Consider the following 22614-nt stretch of genomic DNA (forward strand, 5'->3'; position numbering starts at 1 on the left):
TTTCCGTTAGCAAGAACACGAGTAACAATACGGGATATATCAATATGTAATTTAAATCTGATTGAACTTACATCAAACAATTCCCTGTCTAAAAGATAGAGGTTATATGTATCTTTTTATCTATTTTATATGGTATTGTATTCATAATATATTTTTGTTGTATATCTTACTATGTAAAATTATTTGGACAAAAAACGAGATTGTAACATGCATGTAAATCGCTTTGAAACAATCGTTTATACACGCTTTCAATCTTAACTCATTGATGAAATAAATCGCACACATATGTACGTTCCTTTTATTTGTATACGCTTATCAATATGAGCCTTGTTCTGAGAAAACTGGGCTTAATGCATGTGCGTAAAGTGTCATCCCAGAACTGTGCAGTCCGCACAGGCTAATCAGGGACGACACTTTCCGCCTAAACTTGATTTTTGGTAAGAAGGGACTTTCTTGAAACTAAAATACCATAAAAGCGGAAAGTTTCGTCCCTGATTAGCCTGTGCGGACTGAACAATCTGGGTCGACACTTTACGCACATGCATTAAGCCCAGTTTTCTCAGAACAAGGCTCATATAGACCGCATTATAATATATGGTTAACTATATTATAAAGGTAACCATCAGTAAACATTCACACATGTAAATGCATTCCACGTGCAGATTACACGCAATGTTATTGTCAGTTTGTGTGAACAAAGTTTAAGTTATTAAAAAAGACGAACATACATGCATATGTACATATTGCGTTTCAAAGATACCCACTTCAATTAAGTCATGCCTTGGAAAACATAGACCTGTGTATTGAATCGATCCTACCTTATTAACGTCAGTGTGAACGCTTCTAAGCAACCGTTTCTATTGCATGCTCTTTTGTTACCAGGTGAGCGTATTTTATTATTTATCGATTTTGCGACGTCACTGCTAGTGGTGTGTTTTAATAAGCTTTATTGGATCCAATTTGCATCCTCGCATGGAAAAAGTGCTGTCTTTTTTCTTTAGTGACAGATGACATCTGTGACATCTGTCAAAGTCTTATTGTTCGCAGACAGAAGAGCTTGTGGCCAAAGTCTAATACTCGCGTATTGAGGATCTTCGAATACTTATTATTTTTCAATAGATTCATCGTGTTTTCAAGCTATCCGTTCATATTTTAATCTCTCTTATATAGATGTACGTCCATATTCTTATAAATAATCATTTTTATGAATAAATCTTTAAGATGTGCGCAACATTTTGTACATTAACTGAATTTAATGATTGCCTTTTTAGTTTATTCTACAGTATCAACACAGCTATAGAGATGATCAAATAATGATACACGTAAATACATATATTTGTCTTAAAGCAACAAAGTGCTTACGGTTTTAACAATGATTAAAGTTAATTGGCGGTATTATAATATAACCCCATAGAAAAAAAGATTAAAAAGAACGCTATAATAACATATGTAGCTTAGATGCGGTGCAAAACCGAACATAAACAATCTAACGTCGTCATTCGTATCATGCCCCCGACTGGCTCTAATAAAACGTGATTTCCAGTGATGTAGAACATAAGGACTTCAGAACCCAGTAGGAAATAGATTAGTGATTTGACGTCACAACTACCTATCGTCGTTATACAACCACAACTACCAGTGTCTTCTTATTTCATGCATGGGCTTTGTATTGGAGACAGTTGGATCTTTGCCTTTTTCCTGTATCAGTCGCGATACTTGTTTAGTATTAAAGGTAATCGATGCCGTGAACTTGATATCTGTGAAAACAATCGTATGCTTCTCTTGTTATTTCATATCTTGTCTGGAGTAACATGCTTTATATATATTTATCTAGCGGATATCATTAGAAGCTTTAAAAGCGGTAATGGCGTTTGGATTTTTGCACGTTTTACCGATAACTGTGAATTTATTTAAAATGATTTATGGATACGTGCACGTAAGTAAAAACATGCATCTACTCTGATTCAGTAACTAATGTGAAATTTTGAAAATATATGTAAGATAGGTCTGGATCAGTTGTTAAAAACCAGTTGTAGACCAGTTTAATGTAATTATCATGGTATTGAGAACAACATAATATTATTTTAGCCTCTCTCTGTGGAAAAGAGGTTTAATGCATGTGCGAAAAGTGTCGCCCCACATTAGTTTGTGCACTCCGCAAAGGCTAATCAGGGACGACACTTTCCGCTTGTACGATTTTTTTATTATAGAAAGCCTTTCTTAGCAAAAATCCAGTTTAGGCGGACAGTGTCGTCCCTGATTAGCTTGTGTGGACTGCAGAGGCTAATCTTGGACGACACTTTACGCACATGCATTAAACCCCCTTTTCACAGAGCACGGCTAATTTATTTATTATTATGTTTAGTGTAGTTCTTTAAATGCATGCATGCATACAACTTACGAGTTTTATTAAGTTAATAGAAAGGAGTGTTTGCGTTGCCATTCTGGTTCAATATAGATAATTGCCATGGGTTGTGTTCACAGGAATTCGCTCTTTAAAACGTGTACATATTTACGATAAATTAGTTCGAAATTAAAATAATGAAAAATATATGAGAATGCAATGCAAAGATATTAATATGGTTTTGCAACATTGTTTTAAAAAAAATAGTTTTATACACACATTTAAAGCATAATGTTTTCAAATTACATACATTTTAAGAGTAATTCATTTAAAAATGTTTAACACTTAATCAATTATTTTTATGTGTCTTATATGACGGTATAAACACATAGCGTCTATAAGTGAAATTTCGATAGCTGCTTGCATATTCCGTGAAAAAAACACAATTTTAACTGAACACCATTTACACGTGATACCTTTTGATTTGAGTTAGTTTTTTATGTTGATATTGTGATTTTTATATAATAATGAAAACTATCAGTTTAATTGATACAAAAAATCACATGTTTCGAGCCACTTTAACTTATGTTCTTTATGATAATATAGATGAGCCGTTAATTTAATTTGACCTTTCCTACATAACTCATATTTATTAACCCATTTATGCCTAGCGTCTAGAAAAGGCCTTGGCAATCAGCCTAGACCCAGATGAGACGCCGCATGATGCGGCGTCTCATCTGTGTCTACGCTGTTTGCTTTAAGGAATTTCTGTAAGAAATATTCTAAAAATATAAATAAATATACTAGACTTCCCTAATTTTGGAAATAAATTGATCCAATTTAGAAGGAGGGGAGAGTCAACTCGGCATAAATGGGTTAAATAGTTGATGTGTGTGTCGCACTGCTATCTTTGAACTTGATAATGTACATAGCATTTTTAAATTAATTTATCAATCAATGAATCGCAGCAGAATAGTGTATACTAGATTTTCTCGTCAATAAGGACACGATTGATCAATATACATTATATAAGTGATTATTGAATATCTTCAATAATTTATCTTAATTTATAAAATAAACATGAAAATTGTTTTGATTGTATTTTGACAGATGTACAACTGTATGACGAGACAACGAAAACTAAATGAATTCCTGCTCGCAGTTACTAAGTAAGTTTACCAGATTTATGAATTCCTGCTCGCAGTTACTAAGTAAGTTTACCAGATTTATGAATTCCTGCTCGCAGTTACTTAGTAAGTTTACCAGATTTATGAATTCCTGCTCGCAGTTACTAAGTAAGTTTACCAGATTTACGAATTCCTGCTCGCAGTTACTAAGTAAGTTTACCAGATTTATGAATTCCTGCTCGCAGTTACTAAGTAAGTTTACCCGATTTATGAATTCCTGCTCGCAGTTACTAAGTAAGTTTACCAGATTTATGGCTTTAAATATGTGAGTCACAGAACTTACCTTCCAAACGAAGTCATCGAACATGGAAACATATATAAAAAAAATCGATAGATTTTGGTTTGGTTATTTATTTCATTACTTGTGTACTGAGAGCGTTATCGCTGGTTTTTATTATAAATGCATCGTTTGACCTTTCATGATGAAAAATATCGTAGCTAAACTCTGCGAAAGATGTACGATTATAGCTTTAACGCGAAAACAGGTGACACATGTCGGCATGATACGGAAATGTACCCATTAACAATCTGCAATGTGTCAGCTTGCTCTTGGGAATTACAACACTATTAACCTCCATAAAAAAACCTTTAAGGAAAATCCGAATGGTTGCTGTATTAGAAACTATCCTTGCTTATAAGTAACGTCAACCAACAAATGGAATTGTGTCATTTTATTGCCATGGACCATGCTGTTTAATGACGTCCCTATACTTTTGTAGAAACAATAGCAGCATTCATTGAATGCCCATCTGTTGTTTTGATTTCTGTTCACGCCTTGCCGTTTTGTAAGACTTTTTTTTTAGATTTCATGCAAATATCTGCTGGACATATTTTCTGGTTGTTTGTGGTATTTTGCATCTGTAAGCACAAACGTATGCAATCATTAACACTATATTGGATTATTATTGATTGAATGTAGTCCATATGAAACAGATTAAGTTGTTCCCCATCACATATCACTCGGGTGTGGGAATACAAGCACATGTTTTATAACGTGATAATTATTGAACAATAGTGACCGACGTCAATGAACGATCTATACTTATTTTTCTGAGAACAAACCCGATATAAATAAATGACGTTTAAAAAACATTTAACTCGTTAGTCAAAAAGTTAATGTAATTTTTTTGGAACAATAGAGTATATTTGTTGCATTCAAACGTTTAACTTGTATAATTAAGTCATGTGTTTGGGACCTAGTACGAATAAAATGTACACACTATAGTCGATACACTTAGATTGCATGGAGGTTCGCGGATAACCTTACATCCGAATACGTTGGAATCCTAGAAATGTGCATGTCAAAATGATTTAAATGTTTGTGGGTGGCTTTTAAACATCTTTACGTAATCCAATGTCTAGTGTTTCCGTATTTTGTGTTCGTCTGTTATGACAAAAGACGAAATAAACCCCAAACATTTCTGCTGATGAATTCCAATTTTAATAATTATTGTTTCGGAATCCGTGAAAATTTGAAGCATGTCCATATCTGAATGTGTTAATTGCTCCGTTGAACCATTGAACGCATTCCAAACAATTTTATCAGCGTGAAATTTATTTCATAGAAATGCTCACTTATTGCAGAACAATATGAATGGGCAAATGTCAACTTATTACGTGAGCATTGCACGATCCACCTGATTATTTCTGCATTGTTTTCCGATTTCAGATCAATATTCCAAGATATCGTCAGTATGGATACGGTGATAATGAAAATAATGGTAAGTCTATTGTCGCGTCATCATCGCAATAACGGTTGTCATGTAAATATTTATTTAACCGCATTTCTTTGTGTTTCTGTACAATACGTCATACGTTGACAGACGCATCGCATTTCCTTTACGTCAGATGCTTACCTTGAAATTAAATAACGAAGAAATGAAAATCATTGATGACACGGTACTGAAACAATATTGACTTATGCATGAAAGGGATATAATAAAATGGAAATTAACTTATAATTTGAAGTAGTAGACTGTAGTAGTAGTAGAAGTAGACTGTAGTAGTAGTAGTAGTAGTAGTAGTAGTAGTAGTAGTAGTAGTAGTAGTAGTAGTAGTAGTAGTAGTAGTAGAAGTAGTAGTAGCTGTAGAAGTAGTAGTAGTAGTAGTAGTAGTAGTAGAAGTAGTAGTAGTAGTAGTAGAAGTAGTAGTAGTTGTAGTAGTAGTAGTAGTAGTAGTAGTAGTAGAAGTAGTAGTAGTAGTAGTAGAAGTAGTAGTAGTAGTAGTAGTAGTAGTAGTAGTAGTAGTAGTAGAAGTAGTAGTAGTAGTAGTAGTAGAAGTAGTGGTATTAGCAGAAGTAGTAGTAGTAGTAGTAGTAGTAGTAGTAGTAGTAGTAGTAGTTGTAGTAGTAGTAGTAGTAGTAGTAGTAGTAGTAGTAGTAGTAGTAGTAGTAGTAGTAGAAGTAGTAGTAGTAGCAGAAGTAGTAGTAGTAGTAGTTGTAACAACATTAGTCCGAGAAAAAGACTGATTGTAAAAATGCTTAACAAATGTCCTGTCCTGTGCAAAATGCATCATTTGAAAAGCTCATTCGATCACATCATTTTACTGGGATAGTATTTTACACATTTATTGCAAAACGTGCATTTTTGATCGAATGAACAAAACTGACGTTCAATATTTTTGTAACAAAAGAATGCTTTGCTACCTCTGATGCTAGCACTTCGCACAGATACTCGTCGACGCAGATCGTGCCTCGCTTTTCCTACTTGATATATGCACCAGGGAACTTTATGCACGCATTTTTGACGTACAAATAGACGAGGAAATATCCGAAAATGGATTATGTGCTCATCCGGCAAGAAGAGAGATAAGGTCCATGTTTATTGCATCCCTTACGCAAGCCAGAAAAGTCCACTATTAGCTCTCGTTTGACGCCTATTTAGTGGTTCGCTTACTTTTCGTTTTGTACATACGCATATGTTCTATTCATTCGTTAACAATGACAAAGGGAATTGAAGTTGTTCAGGTTGAAATTGTGGTTGTATTATATTTACAGAAATTCCTTTAAGCAAACAGCGCAGACCCTGATGAGACGCCGCATAATGCGGCGTCTCATCTGGGTATACGCTGTTTGCTAAGGCCTTGTATCAAATGTTGTATCGTTTGTGCCGTGTTCTTACACAGCGCTTTATTATGCTTACAAGAATGACTTCTGGCAATACTATTATGCGCACAGCTTTCCAATTATTAAGAATGTATGATAATTTATTACAGCGTATCTGGTAATATTAAATATGCTGAGGTCTGCTGAAAGCTTTTCAATATCCTTAAAAGCACGACACAATTTAATAACTACATTTGTTTAAATTGTCTTTACTTGAAATCTCATTTTTACTAAATGAGTTCGATCTGATGAATAATTTGCAATACAAATATACCAACAACATGCCTAAGTTATTTAATACAAGAGATGTCGACATATTGTCTCCTTCTAAAGGTGTGCACAGCAGATACTCATATAGAATGCTCGGTTTGTGATGAATACAGATACGTTTTTTTTGCGAAGTTTATAAAAACCGTAACAAATGCGAGTAGTTTTTGTGTAACTGCCAAGCAAATAAACGTATCTGTATTCGCCACTGTCCTTGTATTATATTTATCCCAGCATTTGTTTCTGTTTTGTTCAATTTTTGGAAAACCAAATTACGTCATTATACAGTTCATAAGGTGGTCATATTGTTATGTTTATACCACTGGTTGTCATCAATGAAGACTTTGATGATGGCATCAATGATTATATTTGATGTATTGCCGTTGCTATTGTATAACTGCTTTGTATTTACATTTGCAATGAAATCAGACGTTTTACTGCATGTGCATGCGTAAATATAGTATATATAGTATATTATATATAGTATAAAATACTCATCTGTATGGTTATTGACCATTTTCGTAAATTAAATGCAAACTATAACTAACTGCAACGTCCAACTTATAAAAATTAACCCATTTATGTCTAGCGTTTAAAAAAAGGCATTGACCAGCAACGTAGACTCAGATGAGACGCCGCATGATGCGGCGTCTCATCATGGTCTGCGCCGTTTGCTTAAAGGAATTTCTGTAAGAAATATTCTAAGTATAGAAATTAATATACTAGACATCCCTAATTTGTTAAAGAAATTTACCCAATTAAGAATGGTGGGAGAGTCCACTAGGATGGGAGAGTCCACTAGGCATAAATGGGTTAAGCTTCATAACAAGCATCTTACCGTGACCTTTAAGCATAAAATCTTTAAAATAACATCAATATTTATGTATGTGTACTCGATTGGAAAAATATATAAAATATAATAAATATATCCACATTAAATAATAAAATTGTGGATTACACTCTTGAAACGTGTGCGCGCATATAAAGTGTATATATGAATTCAAGAGAGGCGTTTATTATAAGAAAGTTCATAAGTGTCCCCAAAATGTTGGCGCGTTATACCTACGTTTTTATGAATGTACATGTCGAACTACGGAATGTGATCACTAATGCGGTGACTTAAGAAATGCCAAAGGAAATTAATGGTGTATCGACCTTGCCAATACGACGGCAGGAAAACTTCGGGAGAATTATGTAGGGACTGATTGGTGAGGCGGAAATACAATCATTCGCTGACAAAGGTTCAGCTGCCAAACCAAAGTGTTCTCGGAAGCGTTAATTTTCAGGATTCTTGCTTTTTTTCCACAGAACTACGCCAAAAAGCTCGTGAATGCTGACCGTGCCTCTTTATTTTTGGTGGACACGAACACCAATGAACTTTACGCACGAATATTTGATACAGGACGAGTGAATGAAAACTTGCCCAGCAAAGAAATAAGGTTTGCTTCCTGTCCGTATATTTCTAATCTAATGATCTCACGATTTTTTTTAATATTATTGTCGATATATTACATATTATTCCGTTTGATAGCAATGTTACCTTTTATCATTATGGATAGTTATATTATAATGGTATTATATATTATTATGTATTGTATTTATAACTTTATTCCTTTCATATTTTAACCAGAACAAAATCTGTCACAAGAAGACATACTATTTCGGACACGTATTTTTCTATTGTTACTTTTCAAATATTGTAAAAGCAAAGGACTTAAAGTCTTTTAAAAATTTTGATTTCAATGAGATTCCGTCTGCATAATTTCATTTTTATGCATTTATGGAAAAGAGACTTCGGGGCATTTCTTCTTGTGCATGTTTTATATTGCTAGTTAAATTGATCCCCATTCTTAGTGCGTCCTTTTTATCTTATTTTTTTTTAAATCTTTTTGTAAACTCATATGCATTAAATATACGACACATGTTTAATTATTCTTGAGTTATTGCACTTATTTTTTAATAGTATGTACAATGTTGTTAATCGTTACACATTCAATATTTTTAAGAACAGCACATAACGTTTGTTACAGTTAATGGTGATTGTCGGTTGGTCAATACAGTTAATTAACGATTGAACAATCATCTAATGTTTTTGCAGATAAGGCTCTTTTTTAATTTTGAACATGCTTACTATTATTTTGAAACTAAATATATATTGTGTTTGTCTTTTTATACATATATTAAATGTGAAAAAAGACGCAACGTAATGTTTGAAAGTTATCGCAGGCGTTGTTATGGCTGTTGATTGGTCAGTTATAAATAGTAACAGGATACCCCAATTTCTCAGGTTTCCAATGGATAAGGGTGTTGCGGGTCACGTGGCTTCCACGGGGGAGATCCTGAATATTCCGGACGCATACACGGACCGACGGTTCAACAGGTAAAACGGTTCCCAATTTGTATAGCTTAATTTTTTCCCTTGATTGTTTACATAAAAACTCTTTTAACATGTTATTGTTAGACAATTGTTTTTCCAAGGTTTTCGGAATACATAAAAGCCGGACAATAGTTTTAAGGCGATTTATATATAAGTAAATGTACATAGGCATAATTTTATCAGCTTGTATGTTCAAGATAAATCTAGATTTTAGAATCATTACGTATATTCTTAAACAACCCGTTATTAAATGTATTATAAACAAATCGTTTAATTTGTTCAAATTGCATAGTATCACATGCATATGTTATCAAAACAAAAATCCATTAGAAACCTCTTTTTAAATATCAGTAAATATGTGTAATATAACAATACCCTTCAATTAAATTATGTTAAAATAGCCATGTTTGTGTCGTTTTCAGAGAGGTGGATATGCAGACTGGTTATAGAACAAAGTCTATATTGTGTATGCCCATCTATATACGCGGCAGGTAGTTACATGTTTAAATACTTAAAATACAAGGCTGTTAATATGAGCATCGTTTCCTGAAAATTAGGCTTAATGCACGTGCATTAAGTGTCTTATCAAATTAGCCACACAGACAAATCAAAGACGATATTTTCCGCCTGTATGGTATTTTTCGTTTCAATGAAGCCTTTTCTTAGCGAAAATCTTGTTATTGGTGAGAGTTTCGTCCCTGATAAGCTTGTGCGGACTGCATAAGCTTATCTGGGACGACACTTTACGCACATGCATAAAACCCCGTTATTACAGAGCGATGCTAAAATAATTTTATTACAATACAGTAAGTATTGTTTCCTTTATAAATATTACTCACCTGGTAAACCTCATGTAAAAAATAAATGTCTCTCGTCATTTTGCATCTAACGCAATATTAAAGCGAAATTAAAATTTTTATATGTGTTAAATTGTAATATATTGATTAAAATATGTTACAATATTAACACAAAATAGGCAAGAAAAACTATACCTTGAAGACGAATTTCATCAAATGCAGCCAATACAAATTAGCGCCCCGAGCCGATTGTGACAAAGATATTACGTACATATTTTCCTACAATAACCGAAGCATTCGTCTTTTTATTAGGATCGTAGTAAGTGTTCTTGTGTCGTATGATATCGTTGCAGGAAATTAAAATGATCTCTAAAACAAAATTGTGTCTCTGTGTCTTATGAACGAATCTGCACTAAAACTAATTTAGATTCACATCGTACATGCATGATATACATGCTGGCGAATTCGACTGTACAGACATATTCGATTTCAGAATTAAATATCTGGCTTAGTTCGCATTTTTCGAAACATGATCTTTGTAACTTTTATTTTAATTGAAATATATGTATAATAAGTTTTTTACTCATTTTATATAAATTTATAAATATTTGACAAAGTCGTATAATCTCGCTTTAAGGACACGATATTTAACATAGACAATATGTTTATTTGTTCGGAAAGAATGTTTATTTTTCGTTTACAGTATCATCGGAGTTGTACAGATGGTTAATAAGTTGCAAGGCACATTCACAAAATCTGACGAGGAATCGTTTGAGACATTCGCCATATACTGCGGCCTGGCATTGCATCATGCTAAGGTACGTATGTCACACACATTATCCAAACAACAGTGAACTGTGATCTTCCTATAAATACGATATTGCAGCAAATGCAGTGACGTGTTTCATTGACTTTCACTTTCATTTAGCATCTATGGGATTCTTTTGGCTAGTCAGCAATTCAATAAGACATCATTCTAAACATTTGAATGTTATAGGTTGCTAATTATCTTTCTGTCTTTACTTGTCAGATCTGATTAACGTATTTAGTTGTGTATATATGTATGGTCGTTATAGTTTAGGTATTCAGAGCGTCATTCAAAATCTTAATTATCTTCCTAATACACGCGATAAGCCTTTTAAACATTACTTTATCTAAAGAACATGACGTATGTTTTTAAAATTTTCACTTAAAACAATTTAACAATATGAATATTCTTATTAATAATAATTTATAGCATTAAATTATACCTCTTTCTACTAGCAATGTTTAAAAATACACTTTTCCACAATTGCCATGATGCAAATTTATATACGATTTAGTCGGAATATATTACGTTTATATCACATGCTTAAAATTTAAAAGATGTCGTATTGAACCTAGTTATTTACGACAAATGGACTTTAATGTTACTATTGTAACTATTGGTTTCTTTTTTATTGACCATTTATGCCGAAAAATCGTTTTAATGGATCTTCTTTTGTTTAAAAGCACCGTGTTCTTTTAATGTTCCTGAACGAGGTTGATAGGCAACCGGCGTCACACAAAAATCCCAATATTGTAAGGACTTAATTGTAATCGCACGGACAATTTGAGACCATTTGAAGATCGCAATAACATGTGGTTTATTTCATATGTTTCAATCGATTTGATTAATTGACGTAAGAATTCAGTCCAGACAGAATGTGATGTATAGGGCGTAATGGTTATTCATCCTTTTTTAAGATGCTAATCTCGGTGGGGAACCTTTCATTAGAATTACTTTTGCCTTCTTATTAGAAATTACTTTTTTAATTCATGAAAGCTGTTATCTGAAATACAATTACCAATTTGTATGTTTGCATTTATTTGATTTTATTTAATTACGTCTTTTTTCAGCTGTATGAAAAGATACGGAGGTCAGAACAGAAATACCGCGTGGCCTTGGAAGTACTCTCATACCACAGCCAAAGTTCAGAGGAGGAGTTCCAATCCGTAAAGGAGGTGCCCGTGCCCGAGGTTATACAAAACATTACACAGTAAGTGTGCCCGTGCCCGAGGTTATACAAACATTACACAGTAAGTGTGCCCGTGCCCGAGGTTATACAAAACATTTCACAGCAAGTGTGCCCGTGCCCGAGGTTTACAAAACATTACACAGTAAGTGTGCCCGTGCCCGAGGTTATACAAAACATTACACAGTAAGTGTGCCCGTGCCCTAGGTTATACAAAACATTACACAGTAAGTGTGCCCGTGTCCGAGGTTATACAAAACATTACACAGTAAGTGTGCCACTGCCCGAGGTTATTCAAAAGATTGCACAGTAAGTGTGCCCGAGCCCGAGGTTATACAAAACATTACATAGTAAGTGTACCCGTGCCGGAGGTTATACAAAACATTAAACAGTAAGTGTGCCCTTGCCCGAGGTTATACAAAACATTACAAAATAAGTGTTCTCGTGCCCGAGGTTATGCAAAACATAACACAGTAAGTGTGTCCGTGCCCGAGGTTATACAAAACATAACACAGTAAGTTTGCCACTGCCCGAGGTTATACAAAACATTGCACAGTAAGTTCGCCCGTGCCCGAGGTTATACAAAACATTACACAGTAAGTGTGTCCGTGTCCGAGGTTATACAAAACATTACACATTAAGTGTACTCGTGCCCGATGTTATACAAAACATTACACAGCAAGTGTGCTCGTACCCGAGGTTATACAAAACATTACCCAGTAAGTGTGTCCGTGTCCGAGGTTATACAAAGCATTACTCAGTAAGTCATGATTGACGTTAGAGGTGCCCGTGCCAGAGGTTAAATTAAAAGATTACCCCAGTATATACTAAACGTTACACATCAATTGTGCTGTATCTTAGGGTATACAAACCAGTGTACAGTAAGTTGGTCCGTTCCCGACGATATACGAAACAACTGTGTACGCGTACCCGAATATATACAACGATTACATAGTTAATGTGCCCGTATCATCGTTCATTCAAAACATCATACATTATGTGTGTTCGTGCCCGAGATTATACAAAATATTACACGGTAAGTGTGCTTGTGTCCGATATTATTCAAAACATTACACAGGAAGTGTGCTCGTGCCCGAGGTTATATAAAACATAACACAGTAAGTGTGCTCGTGCCCGAGGTTAAATAAAACATTACACAGTAAGTGTGCCCTTGACCGAGGTTATTCAGAACATTATATAGAAAGTGTTCTCGTGCCCGAGGTTATTCAAAACATTACACATCAAGTGTGCTTGTGCCCTAGGTTGTGCAAAATATTACAAAGCAAGTGTGCTCGTGCCCGATGTTATTCAAAACATCACACAGTAAGTGTGCTCGTGCCCGAGGTTATACAAAACATTACACAGTATGTGTGCCCGTGCCCAAGGTTAAACAAAATATTACACCGTAAGTGTGGTCGTGTCCGAGGTTATGCAAAATATTGAACAGTAAGTGTGCTCGTGTCCGAGGTTATGAAAAATATTTCACAGAAAGTGTGCTCGTTCCCGAGGTTATGCAAAATATTTCACAGAAAGTGTGCTCGTGCCCAAGGTTATTCAAAATATTTTCACAGTTAGTGTACTCGTGCCGAGGTTATACAAAATTTTGCACAGTAAGTTTGCTCGTGCTCAAGGTTATGTAAAATATGACACAGTAAGTGTGCTCGTTCCCGAGGTTATGCAAAATATTACACAGTAAGTGTGCTCGTGCCCGAGGTTATGCTAAATATTACACAGAAAGTGTGCTCGTGCCCGAGGTTATGCAAAATATTACACAGTAAGTGTGCCCGTACCCGAATATATACAAAGATTGCACAGTTAGTGTGGCCGTAGCTTAGGTTATGCAAAACAAAAGACAGTAAGTGGCGCTCCCGCGGTTATGCAAAACATCACGAAGTATGTGTTCCCGTCCTTAAAGGTTATACAAAACATTACAAAGAAAGTGCCTGTTCCTGAGGTAACACAAACCGTCACTCAACCCGTGTCCGAGTTACACAAAGCATTACAAACTAAGTGTTCCCGTGACAGAGGTTATAAAAACATTACACAGTAAGTGTGCCCGTGCTTGAGGTAATGTACATCATTACACAATTAGTGTGCCCGTGTGTTAGATAGTGTGTTATGACGTTTTCTTTAAAACGGCCAGTTGTAAAAGACGTAAAAAGACGTTTATAAACTGCAAAGATATGTTTTTCGAATAAAAAATAGGCCTTCACTTTATCGTTTTGCAGTATTACCTTATAAATATAAGAAAAACAGCCCAACTTGCATTGTTAAAGTTGCAACCGATTGGTAGGGTATACAAACTTCAGCAGCAAAAACATAATTATAAATTATGGTCCTTTAATTATTGCAAGGAACAAATTGCCGAACATTTAAAAAGCGACACTTGTATAGACATGGCACCAAAATACACAACAGACATACAAAACATGATAGCAAGCGTCTGGCAGTGATCTCAATCAATTTATTGCTAGGTTGGATCCCAAAATATATTTGTACCGCGCTCTGTGAAAAGGGGGTTTAATGCATGTGCGGAAAGTGTAATCCCAGATTAGCCTGTGCATTCACAGGCTAATCAAGGACGACACTTTCCGCCTAAACTGGATTTTTGCTAAGAACAGACTCTGTAAACGAAAAATATCATTAAGCGGAATGTGTCGTCCCTGATAAGCCTGTGCGCACATGCATTGAACCTCTTTCACAGAGCACGGCTCATTTTAAGAAAATATTAACTATAAAATTAGGAACTTAAATGTGCATACGCTATGTTTCTGTTTTAAGTAATATTTTCTATCGATTGCGCTAATGCGTAGTGTTGATGCATCTATTAGTTTGAATAAGATGACATTGTCTTGATACATTGATCCCTCGTGATTCTTGATAAACTATTTGGCTTCAGCTTTTCATATTGATTAGTCTGAGAACTGCTTATAGTTCAGCGGTTCTTTTTAGTTGCATTATGATACATTGAATAAGCCGCGGTCTGGGAAAACTGGGCTTATTGCACGTGCGTAAAATATCGTCTTAGCCTGTGGAGTCGGCATAAGCTAATCAGGGAGTACATTTGTCGCTTTTATGGTATTTGTTATTTGAAAGATGTCTCTTCTATGCGAAAATCAAGTTTAGACGGAAAGTTTCATCCCTGATAAGTTTTTCGCGACTGCACATGCTAATCTTGCAGAACACTTTGCGCACATGCACGAAGCCCTGTTTTTCAAGAACAAGTTTCAAATCGTCCTTTCAATTCCAGAATGTATTATTTTCATCATAGTAACTTAGGCTAATTCTTTCGTGATTCGTTTTTATAATATAATGCAATTATTTTGATGATAATGATGTATCATTACGATTTTTCCACTACCATATGTGTTAAATAAAATCATGGCCATGGAATGTATTGCCCCAAAGTATAGTAGCCGTATATTAGTACGCCTTCATGGGTGAAAGTTAAACAAGTGAGGACTGCTTTCAGACTTGACTCATTATACAGGCACACCTACCATCATAATGGCACAGCTTATGCTTAAAAAAGCACGGCTAATTAAATAAAAAAGCGCATCATTAAATAAAAAAGACACAAGCAAAATGTTGAGGTTTTTAGTGAAACTGAAAAGTCAGTTATCAATTTCATTTTTTGGTGACTTGATACATGATGGTAAAACCATGTATTTTGGTCGAATATTCTGAAAAATATGTTATCTCTTTTTGCATTTTGTAGTTACCACTTTTCGCCATGGGCCGTCACTGCGATGGAGAAGCCAACTTACGTTCTCTACATGTTCCGAGACCTCTTCCGAAGTATCAATAGGTATGCCCTAAGACATTTAACGTTTCACATTTGTAGAGCCTTGTTCATGGTAAACTTGGCCTAGTGCATGTGCATGTCCGTCGGTACTTAAATTCATTGACAAGCGGTCATCTCAATAATTTTGTATGAAGTTTTAAAAAAGGACATTAGTTATATGACCAGCTTAATAGAAAGTCCGGTGTTACTTAAATATGAATGGGAATTTAATTGACTAGCTATATATAAAAATTCATCAACGTTTACTAACATCGTTTTGTTTCCGATTTCATTGTGCAGCTTTTTTTATTATTTTGCACGTTAGAAGCAATGCATACTTACATATTTTGCCTTTTGGGAGAAAGTATTTCTTAGCTCTTGCACGTGTTTAGTTCGAGCACAAGCCATTCTCTGATTTTATGTAACAGTCAGTATTTCGTTTATTTATGTAATACTGATATTAACAAATATTTGTATGCAGAGAAAAGATTCCGTCTATGAGTTGTATTATCTTTCATCATTCCTGGCGTATTTTAAATAACTTTAATTCTATTAACACAACTAAACAAATGTTGTTATGATACAATACATATGTATGTAACTTTAAATAAATCTTATTTACTACATAGGAATTTCATATGGGCAATAAGGGAGACGTAATATATAAAACTAATATAACACAATCTGCTACCTTATCATTGCAGTGCGAAAGAAAATGAGAAAAGGTACTATAAAGTGGAGCAGTGACTTACGTTGCATTGTTGTTAGCAACAAATACATATATTAGTCTATTAACATCAATGTTTTCTAGAAAGATGGAATAAATACTGAACTTTTATTAACCATCCATAAATGAAAAAAATAATTAAGCGTCGCGTATAAAGTAAAGAAATATAAGATCTAAATATATAGAGAATACTAGGTTAGCGTTGAATACAGAGAAGTTTATGTTGCGAGGCTTAGAACGCCGGAAGCGCGAGCCTTGGCGAGCGCTTTCGGTGTTCGAGCCGAGCAACATAAACTTCTCTGTATTCAACGCTAATCCTAGTATTCTATTTATCCCATTTGATTTTTTCAACGTGACATTTAACATAAATAGATCTAATAACCTTAACAGTAATTTTAATTCAGTCATAAAAGCGCTTAAAATCTAACAAATGTAACCATGCGTAGTGATATACATGTATTTGTTCTGGTACGCAAAATAGTCTTTAAAAAATTCACACACAAACTGTAAAACAAGTAAAAATATCATCATATGCTTACATTCAATTTTACGCAGTATGCGAATTTTAATACATTACGACCGCGAAAAGATGATTTTACTTTTCTATAATTCATTTTATTTTCGAAAGAAAATGATCAAAATCCAATATGGCGGCGATTGCTCCTGACAAAATGCTGTCGATGTCAACATACATGTTCACCATCGACGACCTAGTTCTGGCAACCATAACTTTAAATGTCGCTTTTTATGATTTTTGACTGGCGCGACTTTGTACAGCTCTGTCAATACTAAATAAACTGTACGCTGAAGGTTCTTTAGCTATCGACGACCTTGACAATTTTGACGAGTAAACAGACCATTGCAGCGACTGACACTTTATTTGACAAAATATACAGGGCAATACGTTTTCCGACTTCGGACGACGAATTTAAGGACGCGCAGAACGTGTTTTTTATATAATGTTATGGGTATGCCGTGTGTGATCCGATGCATCAATGGCGCCCATGTTAAAATCATTTCCCCGAGAACAGGGAACGACACAAGTACAAACAAAAATCAAAACACGTAAGAACTAGTATCTTACCTTTAATTATCCTTTAAAATCCATCTATTATCCATTTAACTCAATAATTGACGAGTTTGCATCTAGGGTCTTTAATAATTATTTTAGCATACTTAAATAAAGACCCTTATGCCATTCTATCACTTCATAAATTCAAATGAGTTTATGAACGCGATAAACTTTCTTCTTCGTCACACGCTACGTCATGTACTCTACATTACTGCTGTTCAAATGAACCGGAGCAGTTTATCTAATAATAGCCGTTGGTAAACTCGGTTGCATTTGCAGATTTCTGCATACAAACATAATTATGTTTAAACTTGCACAATGTTTTATTTATCTATGGTAACTGCCCTAATTGTACGAAAAAATAATTTAATATATAAATACACAAAGAATGGAAAACATTCCAGTACACAACAGATAAATGAGTAGAAAATACCCGTGCACAAAATGGGACGTTCCCAATTCCAGTGTGGTGCTATTTTTACCATCTTATACTTTACACAGCTCTATGCTTAACGTGAATTAAATAGGAAAGCAAACATAGCAGATTATTCATGAACTGTGCGATATGTGTATGGCTTGTTGTACATTCTTAATATTTAAGTTAAATGTCAAAAGTAGATCTATATGCTTTGGTTATAAACAATGCACATTACACGAAATTAGTCAAATGTGATCAATTGACAATTCAGATATGTCGACATACAGTACATGTAGAAAACATGTGAAATAAGTCGCGTTTATAATAAATCGTCAAAAAAAATGGGGAAAATGACGCAATAAGTATGTCATTTTATGACGCCATCAATCAGCTGATTCATTAAACGGATGGCGAAAAATTATAACATATGACTTGATTTAAAGGTTGAAGGTCGTATAATTTTGAAGCTTAAGTTTTGTCGACTTTGTTTCTTATGAAAAATCATTCAGTGGTAAAGTAAATATATACAAAACATTAACAAAACAAAAATCGTGTAATTTGTTATTTTATTTCAACATTTCTTTTGGTGAATGTGTCATATATATATTTTTCTGCAAAATATGCACATTTTCTTCTAATGGGTGACCTTAAAATTCGATCAATGAACCAAACAATATCGACCTAATTTTAGCGCATATCGCATGACGTCATTTAAAAAGTAGTCCGTGCACGCGACAGGTATATTCCACAGTGTTGAATACAAGCAAGTATATTCCACAACGTGTTATACCGTCAATGTCGCGGTGAAAATGGGATAAATTCACAATTATAATGTAGCGGGGTATATGTTATTATTTTCTGTCACTCTTTGGTGATTTATGTTTTCTTCACAAATAATAAGGATATATAAATTTAGAACTGACATTTTACTATCAAACCTAAATCATTACATAGACCATATGTATGTGCGAAAAAAAAACTTCCAGTTTGCATGCATTTGTAAAAATGAATTGTTCGTGTAGTTGAGAATTCAACAAAACTGTCATTAAAATATGCGTTTCTTGCAAACAAATATTTATTTCATCTTAATACACAGTTGAGTCTAATTATTAAAGATTTGCATATATGTTAAGTAAGTAGATCCTATGTATAATGGTTGAACGGCAATGTACCGAGCCTAGTATCAGACACTTGGTTGTGGATTTTCATATATTTTTAGTTTCTTAACTATACGGTCCATGTATTTAATTGGGTACAAATATCGTATGATCGGAGATTTTAAGTACATCGATTAAATAGTATCTTGCCATAGTTCGGTTATCAACTTCTTGTAGGATATAAAAATGTATTATTATTTGTTTATTCATACTTATCAGTAACGAGTGTTTTTTATTATTTGTAATTAATGTATGTATGTTCAAACACATCTATTTTTTATTTTCAAATTAATTTGAATAAATAAATAAAATTTTAATAAATCAATTTTTAAATAGGTATACATGTATAGCAGTTTCATATATTATTTACATTATGTTTAAACTAACAATAACATAGTGAAACGAAAACTATTTTGTTCTCAAAAGCGCATAGATATATGTGTACACCACTTACGTATAGTATTGCTTTGTACTTCTTATATATAAATATATATATATATATATATATATATATATATATATATATATATATATATATATATATATATATATATATAATTGATATTTTTGCCAAATATATATACATGTAGATCAATAGTATGTACATTTATCAATTATGCGAGTATTGAGGATTATAGATTGATGAAAATGATTCAAAGTAATTAATTATTTTTTACCAAATGTAACTTGTTAATTGCTTTACGGAGTGGTTTGTGATTTGTGGTTGTTTACGAATTAAAACCGTATTGTAAACGTTACATATTTGCAGTCGGAACTATTCTCACGCGTATGTATCTATATTCATTGGAAAAGCATTATGTTTCCTCGTTCAGTAGTGTATACAGCTATATAAACGCTGAAATATAGCTAGAAATGTTGTTTCTCGTGTATATTAGCAGATATATAACGATGTATGGACTTATTCTCATGAATTGGAATTTAACGTTGTTTGGAAATATATACTGTGTTGTCGTATACTTAGCTATGCTGCCAGTTCCAAAAGACTCAGACTCTGAAAACTTTATTCAAGTTTGGATCATATAAATGAATTAACATGCAGCCCTTATGCTGTTGAAAGCCATGTGTCAGATTTAAAGAGGCTACAACCTCGTAAGATGTGAATGTTCTCGAATATATCAAAAGTAAAGAAACAAATTAGGATTTGTACCCATGGTGAAAATAAATAACAATCTGAGTGCAAACATTTGTCAGAATATTGTAACAAACTGCAGAAAGCAATTGTGAATGCCAAAAGTTATCTTTGGGAAGATTAATTTGAAGCTCGTGTAAATCTGATAATAATAAAACACCATTACAATAAAAAAATATAAGCAAACTATTAATGATTACCAGTCTATATTTCAACGTCGAGCATGTCTGTATGCAATACGAGTGGCTTTAGGTAGTATAGCAACTGTGACCTACCCAATTACCATTTCTCATTTTCCAACTACAGCTTGCAGTTAATACTTGTATGTTTGTTTTGAAACTGATTTATTTTTACTCACCGGCTGCCAATAATTATTGATGCAGATTGTAATCATTAGGGTATTTCAGGATTAATTTTCGTTCATGTTTCATACATTTAATATAAGCTTTCACATATTAAGAAACATCTGTTGAAAAGAGATTGTGTATATTACTGTCAAATAAAATATTTATTAAAGTATACTGTTTTAAAAAGTTCATGAAAAAGTTTTGGCCGATTTATTTACCCTTTTTATTTTGATCTTTAAGCAAACAAACAACTAACTGTGTGGCGAAATAGTGTGTACTCTGTAGCTTACAACTTCAATTTAACAGAGCCGCGCTCTGTGTAAAGGGGGTTTAATGCATGTGCGTTAAGTGTCGTCCCAGATTAGCCTGTAGAGTCCACACAGGCTAATCAGGGACGACTCTTTCCGCCTAAACTTATTTTTGTCTAAGAAGAGACTTTCTTGAAGCGAACAGTAACAAGTGTTGTCCATGATTAGCCTGTACGGACTGCACAGGCTAATCTGGGACGACACTTTACGCACATGCATTGAAACCCATTTTCACAGAGCACGGCCCACGACATGCATTTCTGTCTCAGAAAAAAAGAGAATCGTGTAAGCATGTCGGTTGCCATTCTTGTTTTCGAACTTTCGCTCTTTAGTTTTTATGGTAGATTGTTTTAAGTTGCTTGCTTGTCTTTCGGCATCCTGATTTCACTAATGATGAGTGCTCTTCTTATCCATAGTTATATCTATAGTTCAATTACGTATATTACGATAAACGGACGTATATATGTAAATGCATCACAAAGACAGAAACATTTTAAATGAATGCCCTAATCATTCACAAACTTTTAACAATTAAAAATCGAATTTATATTAAATTAATTCAGCATTCAAAATCTTATTTAAAACACCGTGTTCTTGTATGCGTTTTTTAAACCAAAATGCAAGGAACGTTTTCTAATACAATAATTAATACACAACAAGTATTAAAAAAGAATAAAAATAAGCATTATGAAAGGGTAAAAGAATTATATTTTGGTAAAGCGACTAAGGATCTTAATGAGTATTGGCCATTTATATATTTACAGGTATGATATGGACAGTTTGATCAGGTTCACATTAACGGTACGGAAGAACTACCGTAACGTGCCGTACCACAACTGGGACCATGCCTTCTCCGTAGCGCACGCCATGTTCACCGTGGTCAGGACGACAAAACATCAGTTCACCGCGCAAGAGGTATGAAGTTATACGCTAAGATTTGCATTTAAATACCACTCTTTTTATAAACAAAGATACAAAATGTATAAGGTTCAGTAAGACTTAACTGTGTCTAGTAGGACTTCAGTGTGTGTCTAGTAGGACTTCAGTGTGTGTCTAGTAGGACTTCAGTGTGTCTAGTAAGACTTCAGTGTGTCTAGTAAAACTTCAGTGTGTCTAGTAGGACTTCACTGTGTCTAGTAGGACTTCAGTGTGTCTAGTAAGACTTTAGTGTGTCTAGTAGAACTTCAGTGTGTCTAGTAGGACTTCAGTGTGTCTAGTAGAACTTCAGTGTGTCTAGTAGGACTTTAGTGTGTCTAGTAGGACTTCAATGTGTCTAGTAGGACCTCAGTGTGTCTAGTAGGACTTCAGTGTGTCTAGTAGGACTTCAGTGTGTCTAGTAGGACTTTAGTGTGTCTAGTAAGACTTCAGTGTGTCTAGTAGGACTTCAGTGTGTCTAGTAGGACTTCAGTGTGTCTAGTAGGACTTCAGTGTGTCTAGTAGGACTTCAGTAAGCCTTAAGCCCTTTGTACAATTCAGCTTATTAAAAGGGATCTTTTCACGGTTTGGTAAATTTACAAAATTGAAAAAAGTTGTTTTTGATTCGCAAATTTTCGGTTTAGTTATGATATTTGTGAGGAAACAG

The 22614-nt window shown here is 34.1% G+C and overlaps 1 protein-coding gene across 2 annotated transcripts in view; it reads left to right on the plus strand.

The window, feature by feature from the left end:
- The window catches only part of LOC127874185 (probable 3',5'-cyclic phosphodiesterase pde-5), a 163785-nt gene that overhangs the window by 128436 nt on the left and 12735 nt on the right, over nucleotides 1-22614 (plus strand). The window contains exons 13-22 of one of the 2 annotated variants that reach the window (XM_052418376.1): nucleotides 3455-3513; nucleotides 5201-5252; nucleotides 8210-8340; nucleotides 9189-9281; nucleotides 9701-9769; nucleotides 10779-10893; nucleotides 11954-12093; nucleotides 15788-15877; nucleotides 19997-20014; nucleotides 21797-21947. In XM_052418376.1, the coding sequence (XP_052274336.1) occupies nucleotides 3455-3513; nucleotides 5201-5252; nucleotides 8210-8340; nucleotides 9189-9281; nucleotides 9701-9769; nucleotides 10779-10893; nucleotides 11954-12093; nucleotides 15788-15877; nucleotides 19997-20014; nucleotides 21797-21947 (918 nt within the window). The remainder of the gene's footprint in view (nucleotides 1-3454; nucleotides 3514-5200; nucleotides 5253-8209; nucleotides 8341-9188; nucleotides 9282-9700; nucleotides 9770-10778; nucleotides 10894-11953; nucleotides 12094-15787; nucleotides 15878-19996; nucleotides 20015-21796; nucleotides 21948-22614) is intronic. The other variant, XM_052418377.1, reaches the window with a different exon arrangement.

This window comes from Dreissena polymorpha, chromosome 3 (genome assembly GCF_020536995.1).
Source record: "Dreissena polymorpha isolate Duluth1 chromosome 3, UMN_Dpol_1.0, whole genome shotgun sequence".
NCBI lineage: Eukaryota > Metazoa > Mollusca > Bivalvia > Myida > Dreissenidae > Dreissena > Dreissena polymorpha.